The following is a 22299-nucleotide window of genomic DNA, read 5'->3' as shown; positions in this document are numbered from 1 at the left end:
ACAAGAACCTTTCCATTGGCTTCACTAAACTTTGAACTTTACCCTCACTCCTAACTCACGAGCGTACTAAAACTACTTGAACATTCATCTCCAAAGTCTCACATCCCTATGCTTTTGTTTCACCCTGAAAGGTTTTAAGGGTGTTTTGTCTCTCCATGTGAAATGGTATTGGTCCGAAATGATGTGCTGGTACCATAAAGCCATCTGAACCATGGGTTTACAAATAGTACATTACGCGGTAATGCTCAGTCTCTCCTGAAAGATAATTTGTCACGGGCACCACTCAAGGAAAGATTAGCATGGAATTAGCTCTTGGCAGTGGAGTGTTTCCAAATTCTGGGGTGTCAAACAGCTTTTTGGGTGGCACACAAACCAGGTAATGGGTGCGGTGAGCCTAGGAAGAGGAAGTCACTGCTGCTGTGCTCAGGGACAGGTCCATGCTTTTTGTTACTCACACTAACCGCCACTTCATCATCTGGTACACATCCCTGGGCAATTCAAATCTCTTACTCCACAAACCCCATTTCTTGATAATTACTTTGATAATCCCTGCATTTTCCTGCCTGAAGAGACATGTCTAGAAGTGGACTGGGGAACTGGAGTCAAAGAGTGGTGGAGGGAAGGCACATCCCAGTGCAGCAGCGCAGACATCTGGAAACCCATGCGGTCCCTCTGCCACAGAGGGGAGAGGGTGCGAGAGGTGGCTGTGCACATCCATCGCGTGAGCTGGGCATCCCATCAGAGCTCTCCACTCAGTGCTGTGCAGAGCAGCACCCCTCTCCATTGCACCTACTGCTCCCATCCCGGCTGGCTGTGGCTGAAGCAAGGGGCAGGAGGACTCCGGGACATCTTCAGGCACAAACACAGGGCGCTGGGCTGGAGCATTATGGACGGGAAACATCAGGACAGTGCATCAAGAGGCACCGCACAGGGCACCATTAGCCACTCCTATCAGGGTCTGGCTGCCAGTTCCCAAGCACAGCTCTGACATGGTGCTGCCACACAACCCGGTTGCAGCCTTGTCTCCTCCCTGCCATCCCAGCCAGGCCTAAGGATGGCAGTGGTTCCTGGTGATGGCCGGGCTGTGGCCAGCCCCAGTCACCATCACCGGCCCAGACCAGCTCATCTCACTGTGGGATGAGTTCTGGTGGAAAGGGAGGGCACTGCACTGCCCTGGTGGCCCCTTGGCCACCCCTCACCACTGCACCCCAGGAGGAAACTTCCAGTGGAGATGTATGGGGTGGTGGTTCCCAGGCCAGGCTGTCGGGGGGCTGCCCCAAGCTGGACACAGCTGTTTCCAGCCAGCTCAAATCGACCCACGGCAGGGCATGGCTGAGCCCCACAGCCACCATGGCGGCACCGGGGGGAAAGCCTCTGTCAGAAAGGGCAAAACGCAGCCCGGCAGCCGGGGCTGAGGGGAACAGTGTGAGAGACAGCCCTGCCAGCCCCCAGGGGAGAGGGGGAGGAGAGGGAGAGGAGAAGGAGGTGCTCCAGGTGCCCCAGCAGGGATCCTCGGCAACCCTTGGAGACAACATGCTGGAGCAGGGGAAGAGTGTGAGGAGGAGGAGAGAGAGTCTGGGTGGGCATCTTGCAGCCAGCCAAGGTCAACCCACCACGAGGGCACTGCAGGCATGAATAGATGAGGGAAGGAGAGTGCTCTTCCTTTCTCCCTTTAGAGCCCTGCAAAGGGAGTCTGCCATCCTATGTCCCCTGTCCTGGGGCTGCAGGCGGGAGCTCCAGCATCAGTGTCAGCCTTCCCCACATGTCCCCTTGCATTTCTGCAGCAGCCACCAGGCTGGTGTAAGAAGAGCTTGCGGACAACTTTTTGATTGTGCCAGTGAGAGACCAGGACTCTGACTAACCTGCGAAACTTGTCCTCACAAAGTACTCACAAAAAGTACTTAGTTAACAACATACTTTCCTTCAACACGTGGATTTTATGTTGCCAATTTTTGCTAAATTCAGAATGAATGTGACAGTATGCAAGGCAATGTTTGTTGGGGTCTAGAGATTATTTTCTATCTCCCAGCACCATCTGGCATTACAGTGGAAACTCCGAATGAATAAACATTGCTTATCATTCTGTCAGTCACTCATCCATCTGACAGAAGCTGAAACACTAATGTACTCATCATCTTTGTCATTTGGCAATCAGGGACTGCTTCACGGTAACTGAGACAAAGACCACAGATTAAGGTCCATAGCAGAAGTGGGCAACAGAGATTTAGCAAGCTTAATGTATTATTCTGTTTGACTGACGCAGGGAACAGAACTTGATGGGTTTGTGGTTTCTATTTTTGAAGCGTCTTTTTTGCACAAAGGTGTTGGATTTGTCAGTTAAATTGTTGTGAGCTCTTTTTTGTTGTTGTTTAGATGAAGAGAGATGTTTAAATAAAAAAGGGAATGCTGAAGGGACCTGCATGATAAATTCATCTGTCGTGATTGACACACAGGTAATGTCTGCTTGGAAATCACTGGGGCAAGGGACATGTACATGCTTTAGGATGAACAATAACTAGTCAAACATCTTGGGGCAACTCTGTCAGTTCCATCCTCAGAGCAGAGAGCTCCATCCAGATTCTCTAGCTTTCCTTCCCTTGTCCCCGCAGCAATCATTACAACTTGAGTGGTTCACACTCCTGGATAACAGACAGATCCAGAATCCTTGATTAAACTGACAGTCCTTCTTAAAACTCATCTTACCAGCAAGATTTGTTCTGGTTTGCAGGGCTCACATACAGGAGACCCTTTGATGAGCAGTGTCACTGATACAGAGCCTCTGTGTCAGCACACACATGCTGGTGGGCTCGCTACTTGAACCGGCTAGTAACAGTAGAAGCACAGTGAAGTTTACTTTTCTACAATGCCTCAAAATTTCACACTGTTCAGGTGATGACACATGTAAGTGAGAAGACACATTTAAGTGAGAAGCCTTTTAGGAGGGACAGGCAAATGACTAGATAAAAGAATAAAAAGCCTAATGGTAAAATTAGCTCACTCTTTCATTTTTAAACGGCTGGCAGTGCAGCGATAAGAATCTCAGGGAACCTTGTGTGTTCTGCTTTTCTTCCGGTACAAACAGCTGAGTTCAATATAATTTTCTCCCTTTTTCCTTTAATTGTTTTAAAAGGATGCAATTGGTTATATTGTCACTGAGGACAGACCAGCTGCAATCCCTTCTGATCCGCAGAACAGAACAGACTATCAGATGCTGGCTCTGCAGGTGTACATGACTTGCTAATGCTACTGTCACAACCCTTTCCCTAGCCAGTTCTGTTCCTTGATGTTGCTAAAAATGAAATCTTTGTGCTTTTGAATATTTTTTGTTTGTCCTCATTGACAGCCAAAATATTTTCTGTGAGTCGCAACTGAACGCAAGAAGCACTGACACAGACCTTTTCAGCTAAAAATATCCAACACTTATCAGGGTATTTCTTGTTTTCTTTTACTCTTAGTTTCTTAAAGTAGCTAAAAAATGTCTAAAGTAGCTAAAAGTTAGTCTTACTTAGACTCTGAGACTCAAATCGGGAAAGCAAAGTATGTAAGTCAATGAGCATTTCCGCACCAGATACAAAGGAAAGGAATTGTTTATTTGGTGGGTCAGCTCTGTCCCAGTTTTCAAAGATGACGCAGGACTCCTTGAAAAGACCTCTTGTAACTTTTTCAAAAGGATGGTTACAGTCAATCAGAAGGACACAATCAAGCTCCCATTTCTGACTTTGTGAGTCCTCACACTGATTTTCAGGAGAGTTGTAACATTTTTTGACACAAACTTATTTAGTCTTAATGTCCCTCACACAGAGCTTTGTCTCTGTGTATCAGGACTCATGACTGCATGCATTTATTTGTCTCAAAACCTGTCTGATTCATCTTTCTGTTATAATGAAATGTTTTGCTAAGCCATCATTTTTGCCATAAATATATTCCCTTGGCTGCATCTTAGTCGTGGATTATTTGCTCCAGAATCTTTTCTTTTCATCTCAGAGATGAATATACATTTCAGGACCAGCTTTTGAAATATCGATTTGCTTCAGGAAACTTCTTATAAGCAAGTCTTAGAACTCACCACTAAATCAGTTTTGTGTGTTTTATTTCCCAAGGAATCAGACCCTCTTTGTTTATTATCTAGCAAAACCCAAAGCATAATGTAAAAACCAAGACTGAATCAGAAAAGGACATTATGAAAATACTGAAGCTGTCTTTCCCTGGCAATGGGGAAATACATTCATTCACTTTAATATAAAAAAGAAACAATGATACAGAAGGAAAAAAGAAAACAAACAAACTGAAGAGTTCATACATTTATTTCAAATACATAGCAAAATCTCAGCTATTCACATTTATTTCCAAAGTCATTTTGTTCTGCAATCACAAAATATTAAAGTATATGATAGCACCAGGATGTTAAACTAGATATTTAACCACAATATTTAATCAGCTGTTATTAACAAATACAGCAGGTCTGAAGTTTCTGACAGTTGTGCCTAGAGGAACATAAACGTAGCACCACTAAAGCAAGTTTACCGCCTCCACTCCTCAATGAAAGCAGAGCTCCAGCACATGAAAACCTGACATAATGTTTTAGTAATCCCAGGCCCATCCACATCAAATGACACCCGCATGTCAGACCTTTTCTTCTGAGAGAAAAGTCCAGTCAATAGCAATTATTCACACCCTGCTTCCTCTTGGTCTTCCGTCACATAGTGTGTAACCAATGTTCTGTTTCCATGGTCCTCCTGCACCATGGAGAGAAGAGGGGCCCCTTTCCCTAAATGTCTTTGCTGCATTACGCATGTTCCGGAGCATCCTCTCCTCACCTGTCTCACTTGGGAAGGACATGGTCAGCCATCTAAATAAGCTCTAAGGGCCTCAGACACTCGGGGTTACCTGAGACTGGGTCTGGCTGGATATAACCCAGAAGGGGCTGGAGCTCTCCTGGAGCAGCAGGCAGAGGTAGAAGGTGTGGCCTTGGGCACTAGAGACCTGTGCAAGCTCCTCCAACACTCCCCTCAAACCAAGCTCTTTCTGTGACCCTCAGAAAACTCATGAACAGCAGCAGTTTATTTTCAAAGCTCAACCACAGTTTTTCGTTAAAGCTCTTAAGACTCCCTTTTCTTATTCATACCTCCAAACTGCAGCTTCCAACTAGCCAGTTCTGAGCATCACAGGTTTTCAATAGGGGCAAGGGAAGAAGAAAAAACCCTGTCTCCCTTAGCAGGTGTAAATGCACCCATACAGTGTACTCAGCCAAGTGCATTCCTCACATACAGAAGTAAAATATGTAGTAATCATCTTCATGGTGTTTTCCCCACCAGAATCCACAAAAAAGGAATTTCTGTTCTCTTCAAAGCAAGAAGGTTAGCAACTGTGTTACATTTCTTACAAATTATCTTCTCATGAGAAATTTGTTCCTGCATCAAACTGGGAAATTTTAGCGTCACAGACTCTTAAGCATACTTGGGTGAGTCTAAAGTGCTAAATCACGTTACCAGAAATTGCCATTTGTGTCCATAAAAACCCAGACTTTCAAAGAGCAGCCCAGCCTAGCTGTACGCTTGGAATCAAGGTCAGATTCCAAACCCACACACAAGCAGAAGGTTGTCTGAGCTCACCTTTTGATTGACTGGTAAAAGAGAAAAATGGAGGAATATGCAGCCATCAAGTGTTAATGTTAGATGTAAAAGGCTTCGATTTTCTTTGAAATGAATGTTAAATGCTCAAATAAAGCAGTTTTATCTTTCAACTCTGAAAATAAAGTTACGACTGTAAAAGGCACACCCAGTTCAAATTTGATTTCTAGATGAACCCACCGATAGTGAAAGCATTCAGGATCCTTTAATTAACATTATAGAAAACTCCACTTAATTACTTCCTAAGCACCTGTATCTGCATAAAGTTGCATTACGTTGCACATGTCATAATTTAAATCCATTACCTACATATAAATATGTATCCAATTTGCATTGCATATGTCTTCATCTTCTGCTTTGTTAATCATAAATGTCATATCTAAATGAATCCAAAAAGTGCAATTCTGGCTTACTCACCAAATAGTTACTTATTGAACAAAATATGTATTATAGGACATAAATCCAATAAAATAATAGGTGGAGGTCCTCAGGGTAGTATAAATTACTAGCAAAGTCAAAAGAATGACCCTGCTGAAATGAGCCATCTGACCCAAAGACAGCTGCTGTGACAGGAATCAGCAAATACAAGACAACATAAAAAATATATGGTTTAGTACTAGAAAACCTACTTACAAGTGTTCTCTTAAAAGCTCATCTGAAACTCATAAGTGCTGATTTGACTGCTCAAGTGATGAGTAGCGTACATTAAACCTGTTTTCTGGTGACTACAAAATTCCCAGTAAAAGATCTGAGCTGGTTGTCTTAAATGTAAATGCACATTAACTAATATATGTAATGAATATCCATGTTCAACGGCACTGTTTCATTTAGGTACATCTGAAGTCAAGTTAATAAAAGGCTTGTTTAATTAAATGCAGCTTTCCATGTTCTGCTTCAAATTGAACAGTCAAATGAATATATAAAAGCATTGCTCTGCTCAACTTAAAAAGTCACTTTTATCAGATACCAGTCACAGACACAGAAAAAAATCAAATTGAGTGCCTGTGCCATAAAATTATCAATAAAATAGTATTATCCATTACTTCTGCATAAAGAACTAGAAAAAACTCTTTTGAACTGAGCCTTTTTTGGTCACTTATCAACGTTGTGACATGCACGCTGTCAAAAGCAGGTTCCAAGTTTTCAGGTGTGGAAGAAAAAGTGCACAACTGCAAATAAGGTTGAATTCTGCACAATGGACAGATAGGTATCAGGCTTCCCAGTCTACATTTGAAAATAATTCTTGTGAACACAAAGAAGTCAGAACAATATCAGGGCTGGGATTTTGTGGGTGTGAAGGAAGATGTAGGCAGGAACTCTTGATCCTTCAACGGGCAAGTGGGGATTACACATTTACATTGCCTGGCTTGTCTAATTATACTTTATATTAGCACGATGCTTTAAAGTGCATAAAGACAGATGGTCTGTCCTGAATTTTATAGAAGAGGAGGTGCTACCTATAGAACAGGAGAAGTCATAAAAGACAAGAGGTAGCAAGCAACAGAAAGCTAATACATTCATGGCAAAGTCTGGTGAAGTGATTCAAAATTTTATTATTCCATGAGCTGGATTCTGTGCCCTTCAGAAGAGGTAAGAAGGATACATCAACTTCCACTATTGATGAAATCCATAGTCAATCATAGAGGCATCTGATGGGAGAGCATGAACGTTTGTGTGCCAATATGGGAAGTTAGATTGCTGGTGGCTTCTCCATTCGGTCAGCAGCTGCTTCAGCCCTGCTGCCAGCTCCATGCTTCTCACCACTGTCCTAGAGCAGTCCTTATGAAGACTTTACCTCAGAGTAAAATGCACTGCTCCCTTTGCGCATCATGGGTTTAGGGGAGGGCAATGGTGCTATTGCCTAGCAGCTGCCTTCCTTCCAACCCAACCATATGCTGTTCATCTTCTCTGAGAGACTCCTGGCTGCTGCTGTTCCCATGACATGCTTCATTCCCATAAAACGGTGAGATTCTTCTTCTGGCTGTGCTCTAACATAATGCCCATGTAATAACCTTTCCCGTAAGCATGTTAGAGAGCAGATATATATGTCAATAGCAAACAGCAAAAGAACAAAATTGCTCCTCCATTACAGACTTAGAGTTTAATTAGACACTGAAGTCAATCACTACATATCAACATGCTAAGCAGAAAGATCACATGTAGCAACTACACATAGGCATGCACGCTTGCCGGCGGCTCCCCTGCAACATCAGGTTTGTGCAATCTGTGACGGGAAAGCGATGGATACCTGGATTTTGAAGAGGTATGAGCCCAGCACCAGAAGCTACAGTACATTGCTCCTGCAATGATGAGAACTCCAGCGCTCACCCAGCCCACGTAGAGAGCAGCTCCTAGTTCTCGTTTCAGTGGAATAGGGACTTTCGGATCATAGAAGTCGTGAATGATGCTACCTCCAGTCCAGGACACAGGGATCAGAACGAGGATGCCTGTCAGGAGAAAGGCAATTCCAGCTGCCAGTATAAAGATACTGATGCCTTGGGGATCATCCTTGGTCCTGTGAGTGTACTTCATACCAACAATCGCCATCAAAAAGGAAATGATTGACAGGACCACTGCAGCGCACATGAGGGCTCTGAATGCCTCCAAGGGTTGTGGGAGAGCCAGAACAGAGTCGTAGAATTTGCACTGCAGCCTGATGCCCAGCTGACTGACGCAGTCCATCCACAGTCCTTCCCAGGTGGTCTCAAACACCACGATGTTGCTATCAATGTGGGCAGACACTCTCCACTGCGGCATAACCGTGGCTGCCAAAGTACCCACCATGCCGACACCTCCAAATATTAGTCCAGTGATTTGTAATGCACAGCAAGCCATGCTTCTTCTGAAAAACACCTCAAGCGAGGTGGCCTAGAAAGTCTTCCAAAATCACTTTTTCATGGAAGAAATATAAGGTATGAGAAGGAATATTTTCTCCAGTAGTTTCCTCATGCAGCAAGTTGTTGGGGTTTTTTAAAAGCAGCTTGCTCCAGTCTGAGTTCAGACAGGTAGAAATCCATTTCTGACTGGCTAGGAGGACCTGCTATTTATTTGCTTTGAAATACCCTCTGACTACAGCGCCTACCCATCAAGCCTAACAAGTTTCTAGCCAATGGGAAACTTGGAGGGGTGTGTCATAGTTGATTTTACTGCTTCTCATAGTGTGTCTGTAGTGATGTTATAATTAAGTAAGTGTCAGGGATTCAATTAAAGGTACCTAATTGCAGGGCTAATAATTTCTTAACTGCGAGATTGCAGCTGTGTTGAAATTTAGTACAGAAAGTCTGAACTTCCATCTGTTAAAATATTATGTAAAATAGGTCATTACAGTTGTTCTTATGACAAAAGCTAAACTTGGACTTGGAGTGGGACTTACTTACTAAGCACTACATCCCTGGGAAAGCATTTGATTTATTTTTTTTTTTTAAATCAGGCTGGGAGGTACTTGGTGCAGCTCTTTAATGTAGACTCCTCGTTTTGATCAAATACAAAAGTATAATCATGATATTAGACAGGTACAGGAAAGTCAAGTATTCCAATCAACATCAAAGCTTTACTCTACCAGCTGCATAATTCACAACGACGACAAAGAAAATAGCTGGCAGTTTCACAGCTTCTGCTTTTGAATCCACGAGTAAGGTCGCTGTTAGGAAACAATCCTCTATGAGACTGTCTCCCCATTAGAAGGATAGTGTTGTCATTATGTTCCATACTAATAATCTTCTTCAAGTAGCATTAGGAGGGTTGGGGGCAATTGTCTAATATGAAAAGGATGAGCTTTTCTTTCAGCGTACAATGCACCTTGAAAGAAGTCAGAGATCCCTCCCACAAGCATGTATCTCAGCCTGCACAGATAACTACAAGCCTGGACAAAAACGCACGCCAAAGACTGGTTTGCCTTGGGCAAGTTAGGAATAACTGCTGCATTATGGTTTTTTTACTTTCTTCTCCCTACCTTGAGATAATAGTATATGATGACAACTCATTGGTGTTGTTGAAATTGATGTGTTTCTTGTTACTCCAGCTCTTTGAACCTATGGGGCTAGTAAAAAAAAGTGTTGGGCCACTAAAGACTATGAAGGCCCCTAAAGTGTTGTCAAAGAAAAACATATTCTTCCATTGCTTGTGGATTGTAGTGTTATGGGGTCTGTGTATCTGGAAATATCAGACATTGCCTTTGACAGTATTAATTTAGTTACAGCCCTAGGTGCCTGCGCAACATATTCAAAGCAAAAGCTAAAACCCATGAAAAAGCGAATTGGCCATCTAAACCATTCACAGCCCACAAAATCCCCTCCCTCCTACAGTTACTAACTGTAAGGAAGGAGTGCCAGATAATGCAAGTTACATAGTATAATGGGGTCCATGTGGAAAATACTCCCAAGGGATCTGGGCAATTCATTTTTGCCTTCAAGTGTGCCAGCAGGTTTTGAGGAAAAATTTCTTCAGCTAAAATGTGAAATGTAACCTTTAGAAACTAACTATATTTATCAGATTTGTTCTTATAGTGAGATGAATATTGCACCACTTTTCTGCAGACATAAAAAAAGAATCCCATGATGCAGAAAAGTTACGGCACTTTGCTCGATGCCACAAAGAAGTAGGTGGTAGAGATGAAATCAGAAGTCATAGATGGTTACCTGCCTAAAAGAAAATCCTTTCTCTGGCAGGATACTGCTGCCTTAGAAGAAGACTGCACACAAGACCTGTGCTATTTAACTGGAGTGCAGTCTCCATCGATCTTGTAGGACGTTTTTACCTCTGAATTTTCAAAACTGTTTTTTGATTTGTTATTTTAACTTTGAAAAAGATATCAGGTTATTATGGAAAAACCCTCTCAAAACTAGCATTTAAATGTAATTTTTTCCACAGAAAAATTCTTTGTGCAATATTTTCAGCCAGCCAGCTCTTGAAGGTATACATAGCTGGAGAACAGACCATGCCTAATGTACTGAATCTGTTTATCTGACTGTCTTATCTATCAGGATTGCTCTGAAATCATTTTTCCTTACATGACTCTGGGAGGGTCAGCCATTGAGGTCATGCATAAAATCACACTCTGTGACAGTCAGGGCATAGTTTGTATAGAAGACAAACTGCTCCCAGAAATACTATTAAAATGCATCATATGCTGGTTGTGTAGCAATACATCCAGAGAATGCTAAATGGTTGAGTGTTTTTTTTGACCTTTAATCGGAAGTAGTACCCATGGTGAGTGACATCCAGTGGAGGTGTAGGCTTAAGAGAGGAACACCCAGGCTACACTGTTGCATGTACTATCCCGTGGCAGGATGGCTCTTGTTACTGAAACCTGAGGGCAAGGAAGCAGGAAAGGAAAACCAACAAATAGTAGTTCTGAAACCTGAAGATAAATTTCAGAAATTAAAATGAACTACAGGAGACAGGTTGGAAAAAAAAAATATCAAGAAACCGTACCAATATCTTGGAAATTCATGAGGACTGGAAAATCTCATCAACCTCTTAAATGCCAATGAGTCCCTGGCTTTGCTAATCGCTGGAAGAATGATCTTTTGCAGAAGAGCCCTGTGTTTGAATCAGCCTGGAGGGAGCTCTTAGACCCTTGTATACCCTAAAGAACTGTATCTCCATTTAAAGGCTCACCTCACCTCTCAGAGAGAAATGCTTAGTTGACTGAGTTACTTCAAAATCACTCTGAACAGCGGACAGCTCTTAAAGTAGAAATTAAATGCATGCTTACATGGTGAGCATGGCAGATACAATAGCTTTAGTACCAGGTGAGAAGAAATAAAAGGAAAACCCCCTTTACACCTGACTAGACTTTAGAAGTTTCCTCATTGTATGTATCATCCATCTGTTATGCTATTTGGAAGCTTACCTGCCTCCAGATGAGACTACCAGTTCATATGCAAACATGTCCACCCCAAAATTTGCCTTCAAAGAGGAAAATAGTCAACTGAGGAAGCATGTAGCCTTTACACTTAATCTTTCCCCGGATCTCTGTTCAGATTTACATTTTCCCTTCCCTTCAAATCAGGATGTTCATTTGCATCTTTTCCTGGGGCAATATCTTCTGTTCCCTCCCTAGTTTTTAAAATGTCGATGCCCCTTGAAAAGGAAGAAGTAGACTGTCTTCAGTCCACATGATTAACAGAACCTGTCAATGATCCTCAGTGCTTAATTAATTATAGGCATCAATAATGTAAACATTTAATTGCCTTCCAGAAAGCAGGTTTCATTCCTCTTTGTATATCTTCTATGTACATTGAATTTTAGAGTCCTTATGCATACACATGCACCTATAGAAAGACAAATAATAGACTTTAATCTTGTACAAATATACAACTATAATGTACATAGTTCATTATGAGCTCTCGTTAAGAATAGATAGGTTGGTTATGCTACAGGCTAATGAGCTAAATTTAAGATTCAGTAATATTTTTGGACCAGGCAAATACGCAGATTTATCAAAAGCACACTTTAGATTAGTGATTGCTAAGAGTTACAGTTAAGCGTCTTAACCTCCCAGAGGCTGCGGTTACCCAGTAAGGCTGCAAAGCTGCCCAACCACCTGCAGAGCCCAGCAATGGGGAGTCCACCAGACTGTGGCTCTGCAGTCACTCTGCATCCTCTCCCCTCGGGCAGAGGTGCTGTGTGAAGCCATGCAGACCTAGATCTGCTAAAATCTGATTTAAGCGTACAACAAATAGGGTTAGGTTTGTCTGCAGATCACTTGTTTTGGAAACAGATGTGAATGGCACCAGTTCCTCCCTGCTTGTGGCTTCCACTAGTCCATTCATTACATGCTGGGTTAAGCACTTTGTTTTCAACTATTTACAAGGGCTGGTCAATAAAATCATAGTCGAGTTAATGGTTCCATTACTTTCTGTGTTATTTTGATTGACTACTGTATTTTGAGGCTATCGGTGAGGCAAAAGCTTACTTTGATTCTGTTTTAATTCAGGAGAAAATGGACTGAAGCCAACAGAGGTCTTTTTATTTGTGCTAACTTTAATATTGCTGCCTGCACATATGTTGAAAGATGAAGGCACATCTCCCTCCCCTTCTCTTCAAGCGTGACACATTTTGGAGTGAGAGGAACATCTGCTCAGTGTAGCTTAGAGAGGGATTTCCCCCAGACACATCACAGGCACTGTACTTGGGCACTGACCTTTAGCTTTGAGGCAACCCATGACTGACAGTTGAATAGAAAAGAACTAATATTTATTTTCCGTCATCTTCCTCAGCATGCCTGAAATTCATAGCCTGACAAAACTGCCAAACTTTTAATGATATTCCATGTCTGAGGAAGCCCTTCCCTGGACACTGTGAATGAACTCGAGTTCAGTGTAATAAAACCCTACAGTAATAAAATATTAAATACTCCTTTGAGTATTTAATCCATCTAAACTGCTTCAGGCTTTTACAAGGTATTTGTCACCTCAGTACTTGCGTACAGGGAGCAGTCATCCTGATAGAAATAGAACCTGCCAGAAAATATGCTATCTTACTTTGCTGTCTAATGACAGGACCTCAAAGCATATTTGGGGGGCATATGATTGCACGGTTCACATTAAGCTGTTGGAAATATAACAGTGGAAAATTCCCAAGGCAGTATTGATTGTTTTCATAAGGGCTATCAGCACGGTATACAGCTAGGCTATTACTGGATGAAGCACAGGGGAACTCCTTTATTTACATGATTTAGTGTGATGGACTAAAGGAGGACGAGAAGGTATATTGTGGCAGCGATGGCCTAAAGATAGATGAGAGGCCAGGTTTGTAGAAAGAGGTAATAGCTTTTATTAGACTACCTGATACTGTTAGAAACAAGCTCTTAGGCTCAGAATCCCAGGAAAGATTGCTTTTGGAGGACAGCATAATAATATACGCTTGAATTAGCTTTCCAGTAATACCAGTAACCAAGCAGTGTAGGTAAGTAACTAAATAAGTCTCAAACTTTGAAGAACGGGGTTTTTTCCCATCTTTCTCACTCATGATTTGGGCTCCTCCCTCTCCAGTCCTGTCCCCCCCACTTTTTGTCTTCTTCCAAATCCCACCTCCTGAATGTAACTACACTTAATTTCCACCTCCAAAATTAACCCTGGCAGCATGAACTCCACCACCACGAGGCTCAACCTTCTGCACCCAATGACACCCCTAAACCTGTTATCTCAGGTCACCCTCTACCCCCACACTCTTCCCTTTCTCTTACTACCCAAATCCAGAGTCCTTTATCAAACCTTCATGCTTCTGGCCAGGATGTTCCATTATTCCTCTCTTCTTAGTATTGGGATTCATCTCTTCCTTGAGACACCCTGGCTGATTTTCCCTGGCTGGCAAGCTGGGTGTCCCCTAGGAAGAAGCAGCATAGCCCCTGGCTGTGGGGCCTGAATAGCTGGAAGTCTTCATCTCCTGATTTACCTCAGTTCCCCTTCAAATAGAGGGAGAAGAGAGGAGGCGGAGGAGAAGGGAAGCCCTGCCCAGCCAACCAGCTGTTCCTATGCTCACACAAAAGGACCTCTTCCTGGAAGTCATAAATCACTTTGGATTTGTGCTGGCCCAGAGACCAAAGCAGGAGTATTTTGCAGGAAGCAATTAATTTTTGTCACTTGCTCTCAGAACATCCGTTCCAGCGTCGTGAATCGTAGCAGCTCCAAGGATGCACCACTGTCACTGTAACTTTGCACATTGATGTGTCTGGGGCTGATGTGTCTCTGCACGGTGACAGCCCACAGCCTGCAAGGGCACAAACGATTCACCAGTGCGGGCACACCGCTTCCCCGCAGAGACAATCCAGAGCTGTTCCTAATTGCATCATACTATCTAGCCAGTCAAAATACGAACTGCTTTGCCCATGATCAAGCAGTAGCTACTTTTTATTCCAGATCTGAAATGTGTAGTTTAGCACAGAGTGCAATACTTCAGAAGAAGGAGGAATGTCTAATAAGTATTACTACCAACCATGTGTTGGGAGTTAAGGGGCTGGAAGTTAGGGAAGGAAAAGGAAAAAAGATAGAAAACAGCCTGATGTGTGCAGAGCAACTTAAAACCAAGTATGAAATGGAGGAGGGAAAGGCCTCAGCAAATTTGATGTTTTTATGTTGGAGAGGAACAGGGCTCACATTGTGAGGCAGAAAATTATATGTGAAGGATCATTAAGATGAGAAGATCTATATCTCTGCAGAAGATCATTGCCAATGAGGTGGAAGGGCCTGGAGCACTAAGGGAGAACAATTCCTCTGATCCTGATCAATATTCTTTATTAATTAGACTGAACAGCTTAGGGACGTGAATGTGGATGAGGCTTAAAAATTCCTTAGGAAGCATCTGGAATGTGGATCCCATGGTGAAGGAAAGGAGAGACTTGTAGAAGTAAGGTTGATACTCAACTGGATGAATAACTCCACAGAGAAGGTATTTGGTAGAAGAACAGAAAAGGTAACCAACCAGCAAAGAAAATACATCTAAGAGGTCAGAAAATGTAAGGGGGAAATGAGACTCAATAAAAATCAATCCAAATTAGGCTTTTCAAAAAACAGAATTAAAAAAGTGCTACAGGCATACAAATAATACAAATAATACAGAACAGCAAGGGAAGAGGCACACTAGGCTGTAAGCATGAGTCTAAGACAAGTAGTTAGCCCACCTATTCTTTGAATTTAAGTAACAACAAGCATATAGAAGGAGAGCATGACAGAATTACAACACTGTATCCAAGGTAGATAGAAAACTCCAAATCTTTATGAGTACAAACTGAAGAAAGAGAGTAATTTCCACTGACTGAAGTTCAGCATGTGCAGTTCCAAATCTGGTAGCAAGGACTGTTAGCATATGTGTCAGACCGGGAATGATACTGTGTGTCTGGAGGACCAAGGGAGTGAGTGGGGAGGTGGAAAACCCTGTGCACAACTAGAAAGCTGTTAGTCAGAATCTAATGGTATTGGATGGTTTAAAATCCATTGCGAAGAAAAGAATAAATATCTAGAAGTAAATGGAAAGCTAAATAAAATGTAGCATGGACTTAGCAAAAATAGATTCAGTTTTTGTTTTCTAATATTTTCTAGAAAATAAAAGTTGAGAAAATCTAATCCATTTGGACCTTATTAAAGCATCTGACAGAGCAGTGGGAAATTAACAGAGACACTGAAGGGATGGAGAAAAGTGAAAATAACATAATGTGGATGCAGTATCTATGAGAGAGTAAAACAACAAAAGGCTATATTGGAAGGAGAACTATCACATCCCTATTTCCAGACAGTGATTTCTGCTACTGTTGGAGACAAGGATTTCTCTGGGGTCTCATCTTATTACCCTCAGGGATCTAGCAATAAAGGAGGAACCGCAGCAAGGAAATTTGCATTAGACACCCAGCTGGTCAACGTACTGCCAATGGTTAAGTCCCACAGCGCAGGAAAGCTGGTGATCTTGAGGCCTGGAATAATAGAAGTGCAATGCATTTAACATATTCAAGGAAGTTATTTGCTTGGTTTTGTGAATCATTTATCCATGTTATGGTAATCTGCAACAAGTATATTCAGTGTGCTCAGCAGTGATGAGGCTTCTGCTGGGATGCTTTATCTAGTATTAGGCATCAAACTTAGAGAAAGAGGTGGAGCACACAAAAACAACCAGAGGAGGTAAACAAATACAGGGAGAAATTTAACAAGCATGTCCGTGAGGAAAGAATTAGAGATGATTAAGCTAAGCAAGAAAGGTTCTAGAGGTGAGATGGTAACTGTCCTGAAATATGGAAAAGACTGCCTGCTTTAAAGGAAAGCAGTGGTCTGTTTTCTATGCCTGGTGCTGATGGGACAAGAAACAATGGAACAGCCTTACCCTGCAGTGGGGAGATTTAGTTTAAGCTTCACAAAAACCTTTTTTAATGAAAATTATAATTAAGTGCTGGGATAGATTGCTAAGGACACCACAGAGTAGCCACCTCTGGAAGTTTTTATTGTACAAACATCTCTCAGGAATAATTTTGGCATATTTATACATTTAGAAGAGCAACGGAGTAGCTAGTAGATATCACCTTTTCTAGAGTGAACTCCTCTCACACTGTCTTCTCCTCCTATTTGTCCTCTTTGGCCCTACATCGACAACCTCCCACTAGTGAAAGGAACTGGTGGTGCTGATGGGACTCTTGATGGTACCCAGGTGAACTAGTTGGCATCAGCCTTCTCCCAATTTCTCAAGCAACACATATTTAGGACTGCCAGTGGCCTACATCCCTTAGGTGTCAGTTCCTTGCTGAGACTTTTCAGGAAAGCATTGTGGCCACCAGCTCCATGGGGCAGTGGGATGAGTGGGGAGGCAGCATAGAATCATAGAATCATAGAACGGTTTAGGTGGGAAAGGACCTTGAAGATCATCAAGTTCCATCCCCCTGCCATGGGCAGGGACACCTCCCACTAGACCAGGGTGCCCAAGGCCACGTCCAGCCTGGCCTTGAACACCTCCAAGGATGGGGTCTCAACAACCTCTCTGGGCAACCTGTTCCAGTGCCTTACCACCCTTAAAGTGAAATACTTCTTCCTAATGTTTAATCTAAACCTGCCCTCTTCCAGTTTAAAGCCATTATGGTTGGCAAGTGGTCAACTTGCTTTGCTGCCTAGGGGTTGATCTGTGATAGAGTCACGGGCAAAGTCCAAGGGGTAGAAGCATCCAAAATGAAGAACAGAGTCAGGCGTTGGTCAAGGGGCTCAGTTCAGGGGCTCAACCCTGCTCTGCAAGGCAAGACTGGGGTAGAGGACATGCCTGTGTCAGGACTGGTGGTACTCGCCAGGACCTTCACAGGGCTGGAGTTACCCAGTGCTGCCCTTCTTCCAGCTCCTCAGGAGGAGAGAGCTGTCTGTCATGCCTCATGCTCAGAAAGCCCACTGTACCTGCGGTGTGGGGTCTGACTATGATGCTCGGTGAAGGGCTTAAATCATAGACAAGCCTGCTGTTTCATTGAGCACAAAAATACCCTGAGTATAGGAGGCTGGAAGTGGGGACAGTGCCTCCAAGCACAACTGTTCACAGGCCCTGGTCTCCTGCTGCTCTGTAGGCACCTGCCCCTGACAGTGGCAGAAGCAGATCTCCATACATCTCGAGACTGATGCAATAAGGTCATTCTTATATTTCAGTAATGAGCCTTCCTGGCTGTGAGGCACAAGATATGGCCTCTCCTAATCTCTCCCTGCTCCATTTTCTATTATTCTTTTCTTGTCATGTTTGAGAGTTGAACAGAAAGCAAGCAGCCTACATCTAAACTCTCACATATAGGCCCACGTATATTCAAAAACATGGGGAAGTACAACACCTATTCAGGACTGCACCTTAAAGAGACAGACAAATCCATTACATGCAGCTGACCTTACCAGATTTCCAGGCGTGTGATAACCTCCTGTGTCAGATGATTCATTCTCATATAAAATCAGAAAGCAGGAGCTCACACATGCTCCAGCTCTGTTACAGCTCTGCTTTCCCTGCACAAAGCAGCTCCTGAAACTGCGGCTCTGCTGCCACCCATGTGTTTACCACCTTGCTGTCTAGCTCTAATGAGAGCAGTGCCTAGTAATGCGGGTGGCAGCTCTCCCCTCTAGACCTCCACGACAGTCACAGCAGCAGTGGGAGAATTTCAGAAGAGGCTCATTATAAATGAAAGCCCTGTTGCTCAATCACGGAACAGTGATTGAAATCTTGAACCTTCACTCGTCTGAGTTAAACGAGCATTACTCTCCTCTGACCCACGAGTTGTGCATTCATTTACACAGCACAGAGGACACCAGGTGGACCCGGAAAGGCTCCACATCCATGTTACACTGCAGGAATGCATACAAGCGCCCGAAAGTGCAGGGCAAAGGGGAACAAGCTAGACACCCCTGGTTTCATTTGTGGAGGCAATACTGCTTATTTCCCAAATAATTTCACTTGTCTGTAAGCACAGAAATGAGTTCTAAATTACAGGATACGATATTTGAGGGTTTATTGCTTCAGGCACTTGTTTTGTGCTTGGATATGCGCCCTTAGGTGGGACCCTCTGCTCAAACCACTCAGGTTTTATTTAACCCACAAACCTGGGGGAGGCCAGCTCTGTTTAAAATGGAAGCTTTCATTTCAGTCCTCCTGAAGATACAGTATATGGGTGAGAGACACAATTTAAAGGAAATGGCTGGATGTGCCTGCGAGGTACTTAAGGGGGAATATATGTATGTTATAATGAGGTGAATTCTTTGCAGCATATATAGGATCTCTAAGGGAGATTTTCAAAAACTTCAGGGTCCCACTCACAGTCATTGGATTTGTGTTCCTGTTAGTCCTGAGGATAGTGTTGTGAGTCTTCTTACAGTCTTCTTGTATCTTCTTTTGTTTGTCCAACTGGACTGGTGAGTGCTTTACCAGGAGCAGATAATACTACCCGAGGTAGCAGTAGTGTTTGGTGTATGCAGGCTTTCTTACAGAGATCTCATGCTTATCTCACTTTTCACTGAGATTTGCCTCAGCCCCATAGATGAATACTCTATGAGTCACTCTGTGTTTTGACAGTCCGGATAACTACAGTGCACCGGTACATATACATGTAGCTTTCTGAGACAGATGTTGTACCTGCCTTTTAGAGGGCTGAACAAGGCAGGTGACTTTATTACAGTCATAAAGCCTGGTGTCCTAGTTATGAGTTCTGTGTAGGACATTCACAAAGTGCCGCTAACAACAGGATTGCTCCTCCACCCTGCTCTCCCCCCCCCCCCCCCCCCCCCCCCCCCCCAAAAGAGACTCAGCTGGTTTCTAAACATTAATGAAGAAATACAAAGAAAATATAGCCACACACTGCTATATTATAGAAGGGTCATACACATCACATATATGTATATATACGTAGAAATAATTTGCAAAAAACTAAGGAAGAATAATAAAATTACATAATCAAGCACATCTTACTATGTATCTCACAAACACTGTGAAGAGAGTCCTAGAGCAGATTTTGATTCCTGCTAGGTTGTTCAGAGTTGCGTCTTATGAAGTGAAGAATTTGCTTCTAAACTTTCAAGTAGCAATAGTCCAGGGAATTTACTAGAGAACTAATAATCACATAATAAACTTTCTATAAAATATTTTAAACTGTGAATCAAACTCTAGAACAAGAATGTTGTTCTCCACTAAACGCCACAAATTGAATTGTGTTCTCAGCTAAGTCAAAGGCAAAATTCCATTGATTTCTGTGGGTCTGGAATTACATCTTATTCATTGGTTTCAAAATTCTATTAAAACATTACTACTATTGATTAATTTGTGTCATTTATTAAATTGATTTGCATGGAACCATTTATTTTTCAGTAGTGTTGGTTTCTTTACATTGTTGCTTCTCATGGGTTCATGATCTTACTGTTAAAAATATTGTTTAGCTTGTTTTAATGTGAACTGTGAGAAAATACTACCACTGTTTATGTTCTTTATACCTATACGCTGTTGTGAGTGGGTCTTAGCAAAAATATCAGCCGGATTGTACAGAAGACCCTTATTTAAAAATACCACAGACTTCTGCGGCAAGTGACCAACCCAGTGTTCGTGATATATGTAATATTGCAAACCCCTGTAAGCCGCGAGGGGTTTGCAAGGGAATACTGCTGCTTCTAAATAGAAGGATGTGAATGAGTTTGACCTATATGGATTACAAAAGAAATATTAACTTTCATCAAAAAGATTATATTTAGGATGAACACAGACCTATGTTTATTCTCTGAAATAAGGGATATTTTTCATATATTTCAGTTTACCTGCCTCTGCTGAATAAATTCTTCATGCAACCCTCCATTAAACCTTCAGTAAATCAATCCCTTAGTGAATGCTTTTCTTTTAAACCATTATTATCTTGTCCTTATTTACTGTTATTCCCTCTTTCCCAGGAAGGTTAAAAAAAAAAAAAGAACCAGCCATTTAACTCCCCTCTTCTTTGCAATACACCAGAATTTCATATCACAGTGGAACTTTAAGCCCTTTATCACCATTTTACACATAAAATGCAACCCAAAGCAAAGCCACGCAAACCGAAGCTATTCCAAGTTACTATCGAAATAATATTAAACATTCACCTTTCTACGCATTAAAATTGTTGATGCTGCAGCATGAGCCACAGCAGAGCCCACTGGGGGTAACAGCAGCTCCAAAACACAGCCCTAACAGGGCAGAAGGCAAAGGCAGTTTTCTTGCTGCCCTTTTGTGCAGAAGCTGAAATCCATTCAGACAGATTGAATGCTTCAAAAAAATAGGAAAAGGCAGGAGGCATCTAGACGTACTGACTTTTGGAGTATGAGCTTTCAGCCTTCCTGTGTGAAAGCTGGCTGTCGGTGGAGTAGTGGGTTGGTGTGGAGTATCTGTGGCTTCTGGTTTTCTCACAACAGCGGAAAAAGCAACAGAATATGGCTCCGGCAGCAATGAGGCAGAAGGCAGCAACCCAGCCCAGGTAGAGGGCCTCTCCAAGCTCCCTTTTCTGCGCCACGTTGACCGCGGGGTTGTAGAAGTCACTGATGATGGTGCTGGCAACCCAGCTGACTGGAATGAGCCCGACAGCACCTGAGAGGATGAAGAGGAGCCCAGCCGTCAGAATAATATAGCCCTTGGCTTGCCAGCTGCTCTGCGCGCACCGTGTGCACTTCATCCCAATAATGGCAACCACGAAAGCGAGGAACGAGAGCACCGACCCAGCGCACATCAGCCCTCTGGATGCCTGCAGGTCCGGCGAGAGGGCCAGCACGGAGTCATAGACCTTGCACTGCATCCTGATGTTGGCTTGCCTGATGCAGTGCATCCACAGGCCTTCCCAAATCGTCTCAAACACGATGATGTTGTTCTCGATGAAGGCAGACACTCTCCACTGAGGCATGCCCGTGACAGCAAACGTCCCGATCATGCCGATGCCACCAACGAGCAGCCCGGCAATCTGCAAAGCACCACCGACCATGTTGCCTTTGGAAGGAGAGCACACCTCAGCAGGTTCCCTGAGCCAGACGCACGCTGCTGGCAAAAAAACGAGCAACTTTTTCCAAAAGTGTTTGTCCCTTGTGTGAAGAAAGTTCCAGAGTCAGTCAGCACGATTTCAAATCAGCTTAAATCTGGCATGGGATACCTGGGACTTGGCTGCACCTTCATCGCCTTTGTAATTCCTCTGCCACCAGTGACTCAAAGAGGCAGACTGAGCAATCAAGTGGAACAACTTTCCAAAGCAAGAGAAAAGACAGGGTGTGTGTAAACCAGCAAGAGCCACTTAGGATAAATGTACCTTCTGAGGAAAATGCTTTGCATTGAAGTCACTTATTTAAAAAAAGAAGAAAAAAAAAAAAAAAAGGCAAGCCCTACCCTCAGTTCCAGCTATTGTCTACACATTTGTCTGTGCTAAGGAAATGGACTGGTCTCGGTAGGGAGACTGGTGCAGTTACTGAAGCTGTTGCACTGAACAAGTGAGAATATTCTGCCTCTGCTCAGCTCGGTGGCAAACTGCCAGGAGGAAAGCAGAGCCCCGCTCCCTGCCACAGGGCCCCTGCTCCCAAAAGTACTTTTGTTCTGAAGCTTGAAGGAGGGTACTACAGTGACAGGATCAAGGAACAAAGCAAATCAAAAGGATAAAGATAAAGTAACTCTGAACCTGAGACAGTTCTGCAGAGGATAATCAAAGCTGCAAAAGACCATTTAAGAGGTAGAAAGGAACAAT

The 22299-nt window shown here is 43.0% G+C and overlaps 2 protein-coding genes across 2 annotated transcripts; both read right to left on the bottom strand.

Moving 5' to 3' along the window:
- Window positions 1–7796: 7796 nt before the first annotated feature.
- LOC104295209 (claudin-8-like) lies at window positions 7797–8465 on the bottom strand. The gene has a single exon (XM_009894928.1). The coding sequence runs from the start codon at window positions 8463–8465 to the stop codon at window positions 7797–7799; it is 669 nt and encodes a 222-aa protein (XP_009893230.1).
- A 12412-nt stretch (window positions 8466–20877) lies between these two features.
- LOC104295183 (claudin-8-like) lies at window positions 20878–21552 on the bottom strand. Its single transcript, XM_009894895.1, has one exon. The coding sequence runs from the start codon at window positions 21550–21552 to the stop codon at window positions 20878–20880; it is 675 nt and encodes a 224-aa protein (XP_009893197.1).
- Between the last annotated feature and the right edge of the window lie 747 nt (window positions 21553–22299).

Source organism: Charadrius vociferus, unplaced genomic scaffold, assembly GCF_000708025.1.
Source record: "Charadrius vociferus isolate BGI_N301 unplaced genomic scaffold, ASM70802v2 scaffold201, whole genome shotgun sequence".
In the NCBI taxonomy this organism is placed as follows: Eukaryota; Metazoa; Chordata; class Aves; order Charadriiformes; family Charadriidae; genus Charadrius; species Charadrius vociferus.
Note: the sequence above shows the minus strand (reverse complement) of the source record. Positions and strands in the feature narration are given on the sequence as shown.